At 41.4% G+C, this 19,158-nt stretch overlaps 1 protein-coding gene across 2 annotated transcripts in view; it reads right to left on the bottom strand.

Moving 5' to 3' along the window:
- Positions 1 to 19,158, bottom strand: part of IL17RD (interleukin 17 receptor D) — a 40,255-nt gene that overhangs the window by 3,236 nt on the left and 17,861 nt on the right. For both annotated transcript variants that reach the window (XM_021297978.2, XM_021297979.2), the window contains exons 2-12: positions 10,578 to 10,635; positions 9,592 to 9,717; positions 7,759 to 7,877; positions 7,183 to 7,303; positions 6,493 to 6,537; positions 6,268 to 6,419; positions 5,902 to 5,967; positions 5,304 to 5,358; positions 4,868 to 4,978; positions 3,111 to 3,295; positions 1,386 to 2,322 (exon numbers count right to left, since the gene is read on the bottom strand). In XM_021297978.2, the coding sequence (XP_021153653.2) occupies positions 1,386 to 2,322; positions 3,111 to 3,295; positions 4,868 to 4,978; positions 5,304 to 5,358; positions 5,902 to 5,967; positions 6,268 to 6,419; positions 6,493 to 6,537; positions 7,183 to 7,303; positions 7,759 to 7,877; positions 9,592 to 9,717; positions 10,578 to 10,635 (1,975 nt within the window). The remainder of the gene's footprint in view (positions 1 to 1,385; positions 2,323 to 3,110; positions 3,296 to 4,867; positions 4,979 to 5,303; positions 5,359 to 5,901; positions 5,968 to 6,267; positions 6,420 to 6,492; positions 6,538 to 7,182; positions 7,304 to 7,758; positions 7,878 to 9,591; positions 9,718 to 10,577; positions 10,636 to 19,158) is intronic.

Here is a 19,158-nt window from a genome sequence, read left to right as displayed (position 1 = left end):
TGCTGTACATTCATGGGGCTGAATGCTCAGGAACCCTTTCTCTACAGAATTAATACAAACTTTCTCCCCAGGTGGGACTTTATCAGACAGGGGCAGCGAATGGAATAATGGCAGAAGCTTTTGTGTTTCCTTAAGACGCTGGAACATCAGTGTTAAGATCCAGCTCCACCAGCCAGGCTATAACATTGAACCTCTATAGCTGGAACATGTTAACGAGGAGGTATGTGACTTGAGAATTAATTACTGGGCACACTGCCTCTTTCTCGGCAGCTGGGACAGCAGCTGACAGCTCTGGGACTGGCTCGGAGGGACCACTGGAAAAGCATTCGAGCATTTCAAACTGGCATCCCGCTGCCATCCAGCACTACAACCTTTGTGGGCATCGTCTGTAATTTTTCCCACAAATGTGAAAAAAGGGCTGTTAGAAGATGGCAGGATGTTAAATAAGATAATCATAATAATCATCATCACAATAACAATAATAATAATAATTTTGAAACAATAATAGAGTATTTGTGGCTTATGCAATTAAATCAGGAAATCTGTATTTTTTTCCAACGGAAAAGTTTTCAGGTTTTAGTTATTCTGTCCTATGGGTTACCTAGACTATAGCTATAGATGCTATATCTGTAAACCAACATGTATATTCTCTCCCTCAAAGATAATTCTGGCATGAAACATTAGTTATGAATTATCTGAATCATTTTTTAAAACCCATTTAGCCAAGAGAAAAGTGTAACAAATGAGCTCAGTGTCAGCACTCGCTCCAGCAGCAGAGCAGCTCAGATGAGCTTTTCTATAGAGCCCAAGGCAACAGTTACTTTCTAGCTGGGTGTAATTTTATACTTTGGAGGGTGTCTTGCAAACGTTTAAATCTCTCCACTGAAACCTGTTTCTCCATTCCTCCCAGACCCATATCCAACGAGAAGCACAACGTCGTTCTGAAACCTGAGTTAACCACGGTATAGACGATATCCCTGACGGTTCTAGTACGTGCCGGAGCAAAATGGGCTGTCAGTTTAAGATTTATGTCTGTTCTATAAGAACGCTTCACCATATCACCCTCCCGACTCAACCACCCAGCTGTCAGCTGAGCGTCCCAGCCAAGTCCCTGCGAGAAAGACGTTGTCAGTTACTGAGAAGTGACTTATTTATACAATTCTAGTGAAATCTTGCTTAGCTAAGGATCTCCTCCCCATAAGTTATGGAAAAGATTCATTTTGCTGAAGTTACTAAAACCTCTTTTTTTTACCATCTTTACGTAACACTTATGTTCCTCTTCAGCCTCGTATATGGCTCCTCACATAGTATTTTAAGTATTTTGAGATGGCAGAAATATGCTCACAATAACTGAAAACAATTTCTAAAACACTGCTGTATCTCACCTAAGCCTGATGATGAAGAAACACTTTCTGTAATGGAAGATGTTTCAATTTGGTCTGTCAATAGTCCTTCCATTAAAGGTAAAGATAATTCAGACGAAGGAACAGATGAGTCATAGATTCCGGAATCCCGAGGCATATCTTTAAGATTTGAAGCTTTAACATGTAACAACGGCTGAAGAACACAGCTGCCACCACCTTGAATGTCCTGAGTTTCTGTATCTTCTCCAAGGTTTAAGTGCTGAATCACACAGTGAGAGTCTGAATTCCCAGCTGAAACAATATTTACATCTGTTTTCAGGTAAAAATCACCATCCATCCCCTGTTTATTCACTAAGTCGTTTAAAACCAAGCCCAAATCAAATTTTTCCGTGACAGGCTCCGAGTAACGTAAAGAAGGTGGAGGGAAGGGAATAAATTGTTTCTCAAACCAGTCCGGTTCCTGATCAATGAACTGATGCATATTGCAAATGGCCACATAAAGGGACCTCCCAGATTTGCTCCTGAAATAATTCCTTTTACTAATGTTAGCAGGAAACACCTCTGAGCCCTGCACACCCAGGTTCCTGGAGTGTAGATGTGAGTACAGCTGAGGGAGATTGTCCATGAGTTTGTATTTGGTGCTCAGATCCAGGATCCCAGGGACGTCTCCTTCGCAGGAATAATCAAAGTAAACTGCGATGAACTTGCAGAGGTCGCCTGGGTTCTGCTTTGCCTGGCGAAGCTTCTCCGCAACGCTCAGCACGGCGAACACAAAGAGCTCTCCTTTCCCGGGCTCTTTGGTTACCCCTCGGTGTTTCCAGTTCTTTTTTTCAACAAAGTATTTCATTCCCTTGGAACACACAATGATGATAAACTGGGACTCGTTTATTTTTTTAATAAGCCATTCTTTCTGCCCTTCTCTACAAATTTTTACATCTTCCCACAAATCTAGAGCCACCTGGAAAAGAAAAGGACATTCTGGTTGATGTTCATTATTAGATATATTTGCTAACAAAATTTAAATGACTTATAGTCAGTCAGTCAGCTTGTATTTATCCAACAATTGAGAATGATGAATTTAACTATGACTGTTCTGTTATGCATTGAGCATCGCTTTTTATATTAAACCCTAAAGCTTTAATAACTACACATGGCTTCTGGGTGTGGATGCTATCAATATTTTGTTACATAAATCTTAAATGCTGCCTGATACCATATGTTCCACGGTACACAGTTAGAGCAGTAACAGCTCAACTTCACACTGTTCCAAAGAGGTTTGGTGTAGCAGAGCTAAAGGACGCCTCTGAAAAGGGGATTCCAGCAAGTCACTTATAAAACACCTTACCTGAGCCATTTAAATATAGGAATAAACTCAACATGCCCAAACACGTGAGGCATCGATTATCTGACTGTGTGTGGCCACTAGAGGCCAGACTTGCTGTATAGTTGAAAAAACAGTTCCAAATTAATATATTTTAAATGACAGTGGCAGGATTAAAATACTGCAAAAATAGACTAACAATTGTCTTGCCTTTTTACAGTTAAGAAGTGAAAGACTGGCCATATATTGATTACATTCTAGAGAGCAGTCTGAGATTCTAAGCCTAGGCATATTTAGAATATTGTTTAGAAAAAGACTGAAAAGTTCTCTCTGTGGAAAGGAGAGACTGAAACACCTCATTATGAGTTTTGGGGGGGCTGTTTCGAGGAGGGCAGCTCTGCTCACAGCACAAATGCTGAGTTTACCTCACAGCCACAAAAGTCCTGAAGAAAATAGGCAAAGCACTGGATGACGTTGATGTGTTTCTGACAGTCTCTGCTGGAATAGCAGATGAACACTTTCGGCCGGGGACGGAGTCTTTCCACATGGAGAGCTGCAGCGTACGCTGAAGATTCCGAGCTCTCTTCATCTAGATGGGAATATATATTTTCTGCATTGGAAGAGAGAGAGTTCACACTATAAAGGTTGGTTTTACTGGCTTTCTTTAATAGCCTTTGTAGGCTCAGCACTAATGCACACAGTAATGACGTTTTCCAAGAGACATTCCTTTCCTCTCCAGTTGCACACGCTCTATGTATCCAGTGTGAGAGTCGCTACAGGTGTGGAAGACGCTTTAAACGTGAAATGCGCAGTTATCACTGTACAACTTGGAAAACTTAAGAAAGGTTTGTTTTAGAAAAAGAATTAGGTTGTTTCACCTCTATTCAGCTTCAACAGTCTTCACTTTCCTATTCAAATGCTGTAAAGCCTTCAAGATGCACCATCATCAAGAGCTTCCTGCATGCTAAAAGTCATTGGTTTAAAAAATAAAACCCACAGCACAAGCCAGGTAAGAATACTCAACTCCAGAAACACAGATCCTTCCAGAATACCATACACACACACATTTGGACATTGCTTTGAATTAAGATATGATTGATCCAAATCAAAATAGCTATTAGTGTTTCTTTCCTTGTATAGATGCTTTTATGCTGGAACACAGAAGTCTGGTCTTACGCCAGACTAATTCAATCTAGTTCTACAGTTGATTCAGCTAATTTGGAATAAAGCATGAGTATTTCAAAACACAAATATCCATCTATGGATTTAATTTAGCACAATTCACGAGGAATAACTACTCGGGAGCAGCTCTCTGTGCGGACAAATCCTTCATGACTTGTCTGGGTTTTTGGTTCAACTGCGCTGGCTGTGAGCAAAGGGAGAACCAGAAGGTAAATGGATTTAACCCAGACGGCACAGAGCACTTCAGTAGCTCCATGCCAAAATTGAGATGGATAACACAGATAAGTGAGGTTTGGGGAAGTCATCTCTTTTTCCATATTCATGGAACTGCATAGATTTTTAACATCTCAATGCAACAAATGTGCTTTGCCAGCTCCTGGACACAGAGGAGAGAGAAGTCAGCGAGGAGGGATGGAATTTAATTTAGAGAAACACGTGCAAGTACGTCTTAGAAAGAGTAAATGTAGGAGGACGGCTTAGGATGAAGTGTAAAGGCAGCTTCCAGGGGAGGGAGCACATCTGGAATAACGGATCCAGGCAGTATCCCAGACAGTGAGGAGAATTGTGTTGATATCACAGGGCTTCACTTTCCTTCTGGTTCAAAATAAATCTAAATTAGGCATTTCTGAATGAAATTGGGGAATGTTTAAAATAGATCGATTTTCAGATCACTGTTTGTTCCACACAGTCGTGTAGCAGTTTCACAAATAAAAAGGAACTCCAAACCAAAAATATTCCTCAACAGCAAATTTGTTCTCTCCTTTGTACAGCGGAGTCTCGATTTGTGACCCAATACTTTCTATGGCAACAAATGACCACCAAGCACTGATTAATAATTTGCTACAAGTCTCAATACCCAAGCTGTGAGGAGAAAGAGAGAGAAGAAGGAAAGTAACACCTTCAGGTGAAGGTATTTCTGGAATAAACCTACCAGTTAAGGCTTTTTTTTGTTGCAAAAGTGCACATTTAACTGGACTCTGTATTGAACGAACCCTCTTACCTTGCTGTTTCTTGCGGCACATCACTGTGAAAAGCGTTGCAAACGCTGAAATGACAACTAAAGGGACTGTAATGGCAATAGCTCTGATGGGTCCAGCCCACGGAGAATGCACTTGGGAAAATAAAGAACAATTAGCCACGTGCAAATATGATTCTTCATATCCATATATACAAGAAAAGTGAGCTTCCCACAAAGGTTTCCAATGATATGTTGATCTAAACTGTACTGAATATCAATGCATAGAGATGTGGAAGTGTATGTACAAGTGTGTACATCTACTCTTTTATCATTAGGTCAAAAAAAATCACCGCAAAATTGCCTCAGTAGTCTTAATTGTGGCAAATAGACACTGATCAAATCAATTATTTCCAACGTAATAAAAACTGAATCTAAATTAATAAGGTAAATAGACTGTTTAAAGAACCAAAATTCATACCTGGTTTTAGCGCATAGTGCATCGTTTTCCTTGTTGTATTAGTGTCGTCGACCAGCTTAGAAAAGTAAAAGTTGAATTTTATTTTGTGGAAATGTAATTTTCTTTATTTTCTGCAATATGTGAACAACCACCACAGCTTTCATGACCAAAGGGGAAGAAACCTACTGTTCAAAGAGTTAAAATTAAAGAGCACCACAAACTAGTAATTAGTTAAATCATTTCTCTTTCTTTTTGGTACATATGTCAATGCTGTAATATTAACTTTTCAGAGTTCACATACTGTCACCAAGAGAAATACGCGGCTTTTAAGAGTAGTAAAAATTGACCCATCTTCACGATTCCAATTAAAAAGTTGAAGAATGACGAAGGCGCAGACCTTTGCCTGAAGGCCCAGATGAAACTGCCCACTCAGGGAAGCAAAGCTACGGGAAGGCCTAGAACAATCTGCCTAAAATCCTTTCCTTGCCCACGGTACTTCAGTAGCGACGCCTGAAGTCAAATTTCACCAGCATGTGCCTTGAAATACTTTAATTTCAGTTCATTTCCCCATTAACATGCTCATTTAGCTGTTGTACAAATGACTGTTTATAAATATTACCTCAATTATATAATCCCCCGGAGCCACATTCTGAAGAACACAACTTGTAGTATCCGTGTTTTGCTCCTACATCAAACAAAGAGATTATTTGCAAGCCACGCACATACTTTTAAAACCTAATAAAAAAATGAGTTTGCATTGATTTAGAAATACACAGTGCCCTGCTGTATTGAGACACCTTAAACCAGCCATGCTAATCCGCTCTATTTAAATATGCAAGGACTACAATCCTCCCTCTGCAGAACTAAAACATCATTAATTATACAAAAAAAAATCTTAGAAGTTGGGTCTAATAAATAAACTCTAATTGGCCTAATAAATAAATAGGTTTTGCGCTTTTAAGAGCTGCAAAACTCAGCGACGTACCTGTTTGCAGGTCTTTTGCTTAAATGGCCCTTCATGTTTAAGTTTGTAGTGAAGAAAGTAATATCTAAAGCCAAAGCTGTGAGGCGCGTGATCGAAGGACACGTGCATGTTGAAGCCCTGCTGGGTGACGTTCAGGTTGCGCGGCTTCCAGTCTGTCAGAGGAGAAATTCATCAGGAGACCTTCAAGTGCAGGTGAATATGCAGAACGTGTTACATTTTACTTACAAGGTTTGCAGACAAGATTTTCCGGCTGTAGCAACAATTCACATGCTGTAAATACACACAAAAATATTAATGATGCAGTATGAAAATGCTAAGTTGTTTAAATAGAAAAAAGAACAAAGGCAAAAGCAAGGGAGTTCATAAATTTGAAGATAATACTCTTGTTTCTTTCCCAGTCTCTAATATGCCCAAAGTAAATATATTTTGTAAATTTAACTTCTTCGTTACGATTTCAAATGCATTCTCATCTTTATACGAGAAACACAGGTTCATTAATGTGAAAATAGCCTTCCTAAGTGAGACAGAAGGGGCAGACCCGGCACAGCAGGAGAGGAAGTTGAAACTAGCCTTAAATACATTTACTCAGGGTAAGCGGGGATGCTGAACATTACTGAAAAGACAAATGTTACTGCAGGCTGCATCAACAGACTTCAAAATATTTTAAGAAAGTTTTGCAGGGCAAAGAAACCTAAGCAGGACAAATATGAGATTTCACCCCAAAGGGTACTCGCAGTTTATCCTACAGCACAGGTTTACCTGTGGCTTCCAAAGTCTTTCCCCTCAACACCCCGATCTTCCTCCAAAGACTCGGTCAGTAACCAGCCCAACCCAGACTCTCTGACACCATCTACCACATTCCTTTGTTGGGAAAACTAAGCAGCAGGGGTGGAGGGGTAAGTGTGCAATACTCACGTCTGGTTCGGAAGAAAAATGGGTGATAATTACTTTCATTTTTAATGGAAGGAAAAGGAACAATCTTTACAAAGTAATCTGTTTCAAACTTCAGATTTACAAAGGGCTGGGATTCCATTCCCTACAAAAAGACAAGAGTGCAACATATTTTAAAATCAACGATTATAACCAAGAGTATCTTTCAAGACAAGGCCACGGTTTTGCAAACATAAGCAGAAACGAATACATCAAGGATCCTTTATCTATCCCTGCATGACACATCGACATGAGGAATCTCAACACAGATGTGGCCAGGGGCTCTGACAGATGTGGACGAGGGCTCCACAGTCACCCAAATGACAGTTTCCAGCTTCAGGAAAGCCTCTCCAGAAGGGGACTAGATCCGTCTCTAGAGCAGCAACTATCATTAGTTTACACAATAATACTTTCAGGAAGCAACCAGCATCCTAGTGAACAGCACATTGTGTGTATATTTAAATAGAGATATATTTAGATGTATACGCAGCATCTAATCACTTCCAGGACTACTCACACAATCGAGCAAGAATGAAACTTTCCTTGAAACAAAGCACTTACTGTCCGTTTAAAACTGGGGCTGAGCTGCTTTGGATCTTTTAAAACCATCTGCTGGCACTGTCTGCCCTCTGATTTTAACTCCTCCAGTATTACTCGAAATCCTTTCAGGTACTCAATCCCTGCAAACAACAGTGTGTTTAAACAGAAGATGAATACTTCAAAATGCATAATGTGGTATTCTATGTAATTTCAATATATTTCATTTGTCTTTAAAAATAAAACTTACCATTCGTATTTCATACGTTTGTGTTTTAATACCTGTTGTTGTATGTCAGTTCTTCCCACGTTTTCTATCTTGCCTATTTAGAATCCAGTCTTTGGCAAAAGGCTGCAGTTACTACATACTTGTGTAACGCTTAGAGCAGAGGGGCCTGCAGCTCGGCTGGGGCTTCTGAATTATCACTGCAATACAAGTCATCGCCACCTTCAGCACCCTCACGACGCTTTGGAGTAACTTCACGTTTCCACTATTAGCAGTGAAATGTTAGCAAAGTGTAGAAATACCCCTTTATCACACCTTCCTATCACTCCTGAGACTCCCAGATTAAAGTGACAGTGGATGTTAAAACTTCTTCAGCTCTAGTATAGTGTGGGATACGAGAAAACTTGACTTACATGGAATGGAATTTATCCCAGTGCGTGAATACTCCCAGTTATTTATAACTGATGCCAGAACTCCACCTGTTTTTCAAGTCACTCTAGCACACCTTCCTCTCAGCACAGCGCCTTTACATTTCTTTGCGTGTTCTCAGCACAGAAGGACTCGTTACACGGCCGAGGTGAGGGACGGTGACACCGATGTCCCAGGACAATGTTGGAGCGTCACCCTGGGATGGTTTTGTGGCTCAGGTATCGAAGTCACTGCAAGATGACCTGCCCCTACTCCATCTGAGTACGTATTTTCAACATTACATATAGCAGAATAGACACAGCCACAGTCTTTGTAAGCTAAATACTACATAAATCAAAATGGACTAATTTGAGCTTATGCTGTGTTTGTTAAATTAAAATAAAAAACACCCCAAATGTATGATTTTCCACGGACCTCCTCCGTGTCACTAGTTTTCTTTGATTCGTAGACTTTTTTTAATGTTTTATCATTTTGGAGAAGATTAAGAGTGTGAGTTGCCCAACGTGTTCTTGCTATTCTATGGAACCAAAGCACTATTTGTGCTCCCCGGAGGAGCAGGAAGGAAAAGGGTCCGGTCTCCGTGGTACCCGAGACGGTTCCGCAGCAGCTCTGTCCTCACGCCTTCCCAGGGACTGACCTCCGCTCGGACACGGACCAACTCCCAGCCTTGCTTCCCACAGAGATTCCATTCTCCAGGCAGCAGCTGACGGTCACCAAATGCTTTCAACTGCAGTTTTGCAGAATTTCAAGTGTCACCTCCATACACTCTTTCGAACCCCAGAAATTAATCATTGGTTTTGACTTAACACTGGAAGGCCACCAAAAAAATGACATTTTTTTTTTTTAACCTAAAAAGTTTGATTTAATAAATGCTGGTCTGGGCTAAAAAAATATCTCAAGTGTAATAAATACACATTTGTATTATTAGCCATATCTCATCTCTTAGGATGCAAGCCTACCACATAAATGGCAACTTCCAGCTCTTACTGCATTGTAACAAAAACCTGACTTAAAAGCTTTTTAAGTGAGTATGAACCATGAAATATCACCTTGAGACTCTGCTGTATGAGAAAAAGAACATTAAAATAACAGATTTACATTTTAATTTTGAAAACTATATTGTCCTGAACTCTAACCACAGCTATTTCATTGACTTGGAAAAGCACCTTTGCAGCCGAAATTCTTTAGTTTCCAGTACTTACCGATGGCGTTTGCTGTCCAAAGGATCGTCACCGCGACCTGCTGGTAACACGCGTACTGGCTGAGCGTGATGTTCTGCACGTCTCCGATGGCGTGTCTGCCCGCTGAGCTCAGGTACGGCGTGCAGTCTGAAAACACGGAGAAATCAACGCTTTCAAGAAAACCATTCCAGCCGACGTCCTTGCGCCACACCAGGGCAAGTAAATCACCGGCTGCTAACAGCACCGAAGCTTCAAGATCTGTTCCAGCAACCTGTTTCCAACGCGCCCCGCATCTTCCCATGTAAGTAAAGAATTCAGTTCATTTCCTAGTACTTCTTCAAGACTGAGCACAGTGAAAGTACACGTGTACTGTTTATGCTATAAAAATAAGTACTGTATAGTAAATCTAGATGGAGCCTTGGTCTCAGGACATTGCAAACCAGAAGACATCACAAACGATTGAGCGCATCCAGCATCACCAGTTGCAGACCCAGTTCACAGGACCCCAAAGCAGACGCCCATCTGTAATAGGGGTGCAGCCTGTACCACACTCAGAGTAAAATGACACGTGTTGGGACTCCAAAAGAGAACATTTTTCCTCACTAATTGCTCCGAAGAAGATGAGGACTGACGTTAATTTGGGGAGAGATGTATCAAGTTGGAAATAATCCTTTCCCGCGAGTTTGCGTGCAGAGGACCTTTCAATGACTACATTCTTGCACAGAATAAAACCATTTTCTGTTCTTTTGCAGCCAAACGCCGGGCAGGTGATGTGGGCCAATCCAAAAGTGAAACTACTACAAGTTATTAAAGAATTTTACTCTCAATGAAATACAGAAGGAGACAATCACCAGATCCAGCAGAAACAAACCTAGACTGTAAAACCAGGTCAATACCAAAGAGCTCATGCTGTTCTTCGAGCCGTTTTTAAGAGACATGTTGCTATTTATTGACAACTGCGTTGGAGACGCTGACTTTTGTGAACACAGTGCAAATTGTCAACTTACTGTCATATTTAAAGGTGACATTGAGTAGTCCATTGGTCCTGGTGACTGATGACAGCCCCTGTAGAGAAAGAGCAAGAACGTGATTTGAATAAAGCAAGTTACTTGGAACTCACAGAGGTTTCTATTTTATAAGCAGTTTGTTGGAAGATGACAGAATTCATTATTTTCTTCCTCCCGTTGGCACAGCGCCCATCCGTCCCCACACGGGCTGGGGCAGAACACGCTGCCTACACTCACCCGCCATCCACTTTCCAAATGTAACACTCAAAGAAGTGAAAACAAGGAGATTTGAAAGTCTGGATGGAATATGTGCATGAAGACATGACGTTGTGACCTAAGTAGCCTGACATGCTCAGTAGATGTCAATCACAGAATCTTGCACCATCTAGGACAATCATGCCCATACAAGAACCACACTGTTAATCAAGGGTTAATGATAAATCAAATATGTGCCCACACCTATCCTTCATTAAATCATTTTACACAGCTATATTTATATGTAATTTCTGGTTCTGTTCCTGATATTCTTGTGGAATTTCTACCTCCACTGAGGCTGATGTGGTTGATGCATCTGTTGTATTTGTTTATGTGAGACGCTCCCCTATACAGGCCCTGACCATGTATTGTAAATATTTTACAGAAACTCTGGCTGAGAAGAGCTTAATTAGACAAAACCACAGATGGAGAATTTACATTTCAATGTCCCCATTGATTTTTGGCTAAAATCACCTGGTCTCTTCCGCACCTCTACAAAGGAACTCGGGACCTGAGAGACAGCGACACCTTCCAAAAGCACTGAAATAGGGTTTGAAACAAAACCATGTAGCATCACTCCCACCCTCACTAGAGAGAGAAATCCAGAGCAGTAACACCGACTCTTACAGAGCAAAACCATTCCCTGAAAGGCAAATAACATCGTATTTACCATTCCCTTCTGAAAAACCACTACCCATTTACATGGAATTACACCTGGGTTCAGAGCTGCAATGTAAAGGATGGAAGATCATGCTATAAAAGGACTGCAACAGGAATTCGGTGTTGTCGTGGTCACAGGTAACCGTTCTCCGCTCTCAATAGACTCAGGTGTTCGGAAAAACAAGGTGTGAGTCAAGTTACCTGTAAAAAACCCAACCTGTAAAATAACCCCATACGGAATGAAAGCGAAGCAGATCTTGATAGCGCTGTCAGAAGGGAAATTCATAATCTCGCTTTCCTCTTAGGGAGCTTTTCATGTGCTTAACTTTTATCTAGGCTGGCATTAAACAAGCTGTTATGGGAAAGGGTTTCCTGAGACAGGAAGGTGCCCATTTTTTCCATCTTAGCTTTTCTATTAATACCTGTTCTATTCTGACTCATTTTCTGTTTGTCTTGAGTTATATAAAAATCTCATTTCACTTACTGCTACAGCAAAACAAAGACATTATGTTTGACGAGAAATATGCAAAGAAACAACAAAAGAAACTACTGAGGTTTTATATTTAGAAATAAAGGCAGAGAGACCAAAGTAATTGTTACCCATTTTCCTTTTGTGTCCTAGAGCTGAAGATTTGAGACAAATTTTACCAAAACCCACAGAAAATTTGCACGAGTATTTTAATTCTTCACATAGGATCTTTTATATCCTATATTAAATATATATATAGAGAGAGCGCGCAATGCTTTTTACTGCACCTTTAATTGCATTTCTACTGGAATTACGGTGACATCACAAAATATGTAACAGTGTAAGTATAAATCAATATACCACAATCATTAATAGAGCAGAAGCAAAAAGTAAATCTAACAGAAGGCAAACGGTGCTGAACTTGCTGGCTGCAAAACTTTGCTCGCAAGGTGCGGAACGGCTGCGGGACCTGGGAGGGAACCCGGGGCCCCCAAGCGCTGAACTAGATCGTTGCCATATGGCTTCCAGGTACAACCACGCCAGCAAGGCAGGCAATCTCTTTCATTCAATAAATGCAATCTGATGGTGCTACACTTCGATATTAATCCTCCAAGCAGTCACTGCTGTGAGTTTAGAAAGATAACGTGTGATTCCAGGACGTAAACCATAAAGTAATGGTGCTATTTAAATGGCTTGTAGCTAAGACAACTTGGTTAAAGTATCTTTCTTTATAAATACTATTGCTGTGGCCTCAGGGCTCTACATTCTTAGTTAATTAACCACTAACATTTGTTGAATTTACATGCAGCTTCTAATTTACTAGAAAGCAAATCTCCGTTGCCTGGAGCTGCGTCTATAAAATCCCCTTGGTGCCCGCACATTGGGAACACACCAGCCAAAACACCCCTAAAACATCCTTCGTGAAGAGCTACAGAGCACTGACCTTTGAGCAGATAATCGAACTTGAAATGCACACAGGTTAAATCACAAAAAAATCTCATTTGTGAAAAGGCGGGGGGGGTCACCCTAACGTTAAACCCCACTTTCTGTGAGCAAAAAGCACAGAACTCCACACGAGAAACTGAGATCCAAATCCTGCATCTGTATCGGACACGTGAGCCACAACGAACTGCCTCAAATCACAGAGATCCAGGTCAGGTCTGCTCCTCAATCACAGGAACAACTTGGCCGGTGCGGGTTAAGATGCCAAGACCTCCGAAATCAGCCATTTCTGGATACCAACACACACCAGCTCCCGAAGAACCAGCGTGGACGTTCACGGCATGCGCAGACATTTCATTTTATTTAAATACTCATTTTTCAACATGAAAGAGCACAAGTATTCATAAGAGTCAAAGACTATCACAATCACATTAATTTAACCTGTAATTTTGTTTGTTTTTCTAATACCTACCCTTCATTTATGGTAACAATTTAATTAACAAAATGCACTTACAACAACTCTTTCTACCCACTGCTACGGCAGAGAGGAGCAAAGTTAGGATTACATTGCCAGAAATAAGGCTTCCATGAAATTTTAACCACAGGAACTAATTGTGCCTCCAAGTAAAGCTAAATTTAACTAACGTCTGTCATCAGAGGCATAAACTGAACACAACGGAAACAAATTTTTAAATCTGCTTAATTTTCAAGCTTTTTTCCTCTTCCTTTTAATGCAGAACACACAGCGTTTCATATGTGAACATAGTGTCTACTTTTCCACGCTTGACGGTTCCTGCCAGAGATGGCATTAGCAATTATTTACAAATGACACTGAAACACACTCCAGCATCCAACTTCTGTCGGGCAAACACGCTTTCATTCAATAAATGCAATTTCCGCATGTGAACGGGCACTTGAACAGCAGCGCTGGGAAACGGAGCGAGATGCGAATGCCAGAAACGGGGTTTGGGTGGAAACCACCAGCCCCAACCACCATTCACCTCCCACGTGTTCATCACGCACACGTGGGCCCCATTTCACGCTCGCACGAGGCAAACTGAAGGGACAATTGTTTCTGAGCTCTAACGCCAAAGATGAACAGTCAATGTTTCTCATACTCAGTGAACTACAAGCTTTCTATCTGACATCTGCTCTCCTCATCTGAACGCTTTCTCGATGCTTTCAAGCGAGTTAAAACATCTTCTGTTTTTCCAGTCATCAGTAAAGAGATGAACGCTCTGTACTATTTCTACACCTGCATTCTGGATTGCTTCCCCCAGCATATAACACAACACATAATCCATGCTAATGTACCCCACACAACCTGTGTGCACCCCTTTACTGCACAATTAGTGCTAAACCCGTGCCAGATGGGTTCGTACTGTTATTATCATCTCTTTGGTGTAACTGATGATTCCAATGTTAAATCTTATTCAGATTTGCCTTTATATATGTATGTTACCGCACTGCATGAACAAATTATGCGAGTAACATTTTAAAAACCATCTCAGTGACACCGGAGAAATAAGCTTTAATAAAACTGAACTCAAGGAGCAAGAGGCTTCTCGGTGCTTTATTTCATAATTGAACCATTTGAAACCTGGATTCTTCAACATATTTTTTTAACTTCTTTTAATAAGTTGTCATTTTTTGCGTTTCTTCTTTTGTAAGCAACGTAATTTACAAGAAATGACCAGATTTCAGTTGGTTCTCTACTGTTCGTTATTCACGGTTTCATCTCTACAGCCACTGCACACAGGCTCAGCCCCAGAGCAGCTGAATGTGTCCTCGCAGTGTTTGCATCTTGAATTTGGCCTGAGATATAAAGGCAAAACGTCTTTCCTTCAGTTATAAAGTGTATGGGGGGAAGAAAACCACCGTTTTTGAGCATGAAGGAACCTGACGCTCCATCCGAGCCCTGATTGTCCTCTTGCTCTCCAGGCTGGTCAACGGGTTCCTCCCCAACACAGCCCTGTCAAAACCAGCCCGTCCTCTTCAAACATCCCCGTTTCCCTCCCCTGAAAACGCAGCGGTGGATCCCGGTGCCGGCACACGGCTCCTGCACAGCCGCCCCCTTCAGACTGTCCGTTGTCTGGCGGTCACTCGGGCCCTTGCTCCGACTGAACATCCTCCCGGATCGCTCAGCGCTGCCGCTCGCTCAGCGCGGAGCGGCTGCACAAACACCTTCCCTTGTCCAAACCGGCTGCCACGCTCACTCGGAGCACATTCCATCTCCCAGAACACAGCTTAGTGCCCCCATTTAAGCCCCGTGGCCTTGAACAAACGTTATGCAGCATCCGTATAAGACTTTTTTTAAAAAATGTGCTAATTTAACCAGCAGTCATAACCCTTTAAGAAGTAAAAACTTCAAAACCAGGACTGTATAGATGGCCCAGAGTTATAATCCAGGTACAACAACAACAAACTACTTTACATAAAAATCCAGGACACGAAATTTTCTTTTAAGCATAATTCTTATTTTCCTAAAGCGAACATAAAGAACTGCTACTTCATTTGTGTAAGAATTGTCCTGACATTTTGTGGTCGTTAAATATCTAATCTTTCACAAAGTTTTGACATTATCCATGGGTTTATGGTTGACTTCCCACACGGGTAATTACATTTGGTCTGAACAAATTCTCCTGCCATTTCAACCAGATACGGTTTTCCCGAGTTCCTCCTCCTGAAAGAATATTGAATTCAGCAGCTGCTAAAGCCACAATTTACCACCACCAGCAGCAAGTTTAATCCACACTGTTTAGCACCTGCCGTGAAAATGTGAGATCTCCGAGCCCAGCCCTGGAACTGAGCACAGCGAACCACGGCAGAAAGACGATCCCGGCTCCTGTTTCTCTCCCACAATTTGCGAGTTTGCCTAAAAAGTTTTCTATAGTTTGCCCTGTCGCACTAAATATTTTGACAACTTTCTTGTGTAAATGTTTGGTAAATTCATAAAAAGGCCTCCCCAAAAATCAACACACTGAATATTTTCAAACAACGCAATAAACCCACAAACACCAGCGCGAAGTGCTGGTCTCAGGCAGAGGAGCGCGGTTACCCAGCAACTCACACAGCGCAATAAACCCACCCAGAACAGCTTTCTGAGGAGACGCGCCTGAGACCATTTCTGAGAGCTGCCCGTCTTGGATAAAGCTTGTCTCAGAATGCACCCGACTTTCTTCTCCTAGAGCGTTGATATTCACGCCCTGCAAATCCACGTCTTTTGGTCCCTATTGATGCTGTTGAGCACCTCTCACACACGACAGCTCCTGCCAGTAAGATCGGGGCTTTTCCCAGTGAAAAGAAGGATGAAGACAGAACACATTCAAATATTCCCGTGTGCTCATGTCTCTTCAGTACCTGGATTTCAAAAGCATTAAGTATTGCTAAATCCTACTGTTGGAAAAACAAACCAACACAAGGAAATGTGTGTGCTTTAAGTATTTCTATATTGGGAAACCCTTTGGGCATTATGTGCTATTAAGTCCTGTGAGGTTTTTACTACTAAAAAAGGGAATCTAAATACAATTTTAAATAGAGATCTAATGTTTGCAGTGGTGTTGACACTCCAGTCTGACCTCATTCAGTTTCCACTAACAAAAGTCACACCCTGTGGATATATCACACTTTATCATACACTTGAACAAGTACAGCAGCTTATGAGATGCGTTTTTCCTCCGTATCTCACGTTAAGTGCTCCTGAGAGCCGGCCAAAGCAAAGGTTACGTACACATCCTATCCGCAGCGCACACGGCTGCTTCAGAACTGCCGTTCTCATACTAATTAACACTATTGACAGGAAACGTGCTGGCCGCTGAAACACCCACACGGCCCGTGCCACAACTACTGCACCGGTGCCACTGCTTAACTACTATTTAACCTCTTGCAGTATTTTCACTCCAAATCTTTTTCACAAGGGATTGCTCTAGAACCTCAGAGCACTTTTTGTTCTTGTAATTATGATTAAAACTGGATTATCCAATTTTAAAATAACCATTGCAAAGAAAATCTAAATCTTGGTAACATTTTTCAGTTGAAGCAGCTTTCTTTAAAATGATAAATTTCCATACTCGCTAATAAATACTAATAGGAAATCACTTCTTGGGGTAAATAAGAGGACCCCAAGGCGAATGCCCGCTGTCCAGCCGCAGGGCTGGCTCTGGGGCTGCGCCCTCAGCACCCGCCCTGGCGAGGCCAGGAACGGGACAAAGACAAAACCCCATCGCTGTGCTGCTCCCAAGACATTCCGCTGGGTTCCGCACAAGCAGCAGCAATAAGACCCAGACTTGTTCCACACTAAGTCCTTCAAAACTCAAGGAAGCCAAAGAGAGGGTATCCCACACTGTCACTGCACCCACCCCACTACAAACTGCCAGAAATAACAGTAAAACACTGTACTGAAGACACGAGCTATTCAAATGAAATAAAAACTCCGCGAATATGTATTTTCTTGCATGGCACTTCTATTGCGGTAACACCTAGAAGGTCAGGCCAGGCACCAGTGTGCACAGGCGGATTTTATAGTACCAGTCGCAGAGCAGCACGTTCCTGAGCTGCTGGATGTGGCCCCTGGAACCCCGCGCACCTCAGCACCCCATTTGCTGCAGCTGGTGTGTAGAAGCAAAGGCTTGACTGTAACAGAAAAAAGACAGAGTTTTTCACATTATAGTTTGTGGATTATTTGCTTGAATTGATTGGCAATACAGCGTGAAGTTAAGTTACTATAATAGTATAATCAGCGTAACTGGTAATAAGTGCTGATACAAATTTGACAAGAGCAAGTTGAAACATCAATGATAACCTACCGAGGCTTAGGGAAAACAAACCAAAACCACTTACAAAGTTAATATATAAAACATTTAAGGATGAACAAAGGTCACATTTACAGGAGTAATATGCTGAGCTTTCCACAAGGGGATGTTCAAGACACTGAATTACAATGTACAGATCTCACGCTTTAAAATACATTTGAAAAGGAGACAACTTGGAGGACTCCATGAAGCTGGAAGAACCTCGTCATCATCACACAGGAGTCCACACCCCCAACAGTCCAACCAACTACACATACAATGGCTGAGACTTTGAAGCAGTTTGGCCACCACACAGTAACTGTTGACTTTCCATGTATAGATATTTACCTGAAAAATATATAACCACTATTCCTTCTGCCTTGAAAACGCTACGGCATCAATACTGATCAACACTAATAATATAAGTAGTGTCTTCATGTAAAATCCTATAAAGCAAAAAGAAGTATTTGGAAAAGATTATACTCTACTTAAATATTTCTATTACGTCGATATTCAGGGATTTTTCTGCAATCAGACACTTTCACCGTAAGACCGAAGCGATTTGAAATGGCAATATTTCCTGTCCACTCACCGCCAGTTTCTGCTCCCAGAGTGATGGAACAGATGACATCCAGCACAATAAATCCTTTTATTAACCGTAAACTTGAGACTGCTTTAGGGATTTGAAGTGTTCAGTTTCATGCTGAAAAAATCTAATGTTATCCACAGACCGTCAGCATGTGGAACAAAAACAGAGCCACAGGTTACGGGACTTTGATCAAACTATGACAAAAACCCCAACTTTTTAATTCAAGATTATTCGAAAAAGCGTTTACAATCACTTTAACCTGTTATTTTTAAAGAGACACACACTAACTGATCTTTTTTCTGTAGGAAACAATAAATTATAACAAAAGTCTCTATACAGAAAGTCCACACCGCAAACGAGTTTCCTTCTGGCCGCCACCTCATTGAAGAAGCCAGAACTGCCATGTGCGTTTCAGAACTATTTCTACACACCGATTGAAAAGTTACACCGAACATGTGTCTCGCAAACTTCTACTTGACTTCCTATTAGCTAAGTTATACTGAACATATAACTTGCTCATCCTAAAACATGGCACAGGAAGTTAAATACAGTACAGAATGTAAAACCTTTTCAGTTTAAACCTTCATTATTGCAGTAACTGAGAAGTAGATCTACAGCAAGTTGCACTTCTCACACAAATTATAACTTACAACAGGAATACAACTTGGATGTGATTGTACAACATAAACACGGAAACAATTCTTCTGTTTGTTGCAGCAGAATTACCCAGGTTGGAGAGGACACGGGAGGTGGAATCACATCTGTAACTACAGATCACACCCACAACTACAGATCAACTTTCCGCACACAAACTATGGAGTGGACATATTGCCAACTTCCGCGGTTGAATGGAACACCATAAATGACAATTAAACC

Source organism: Columba livia, chromosome 10 (assembly GCF_036013475.1).
Source record: "Columba livia isolate bColLiv1 breed racing homer chromosome 10, bColLiv1.pat.W.v2, whole genome shotgun sequence".
NCBI lineage: Eukaryota > Metazoa > Chordata > Aves > Columbiformes > Columbidae > Columba > Columba livia.
This window is presented reverse-complemented; position numbering and strand designations above follow the sequence as displayed.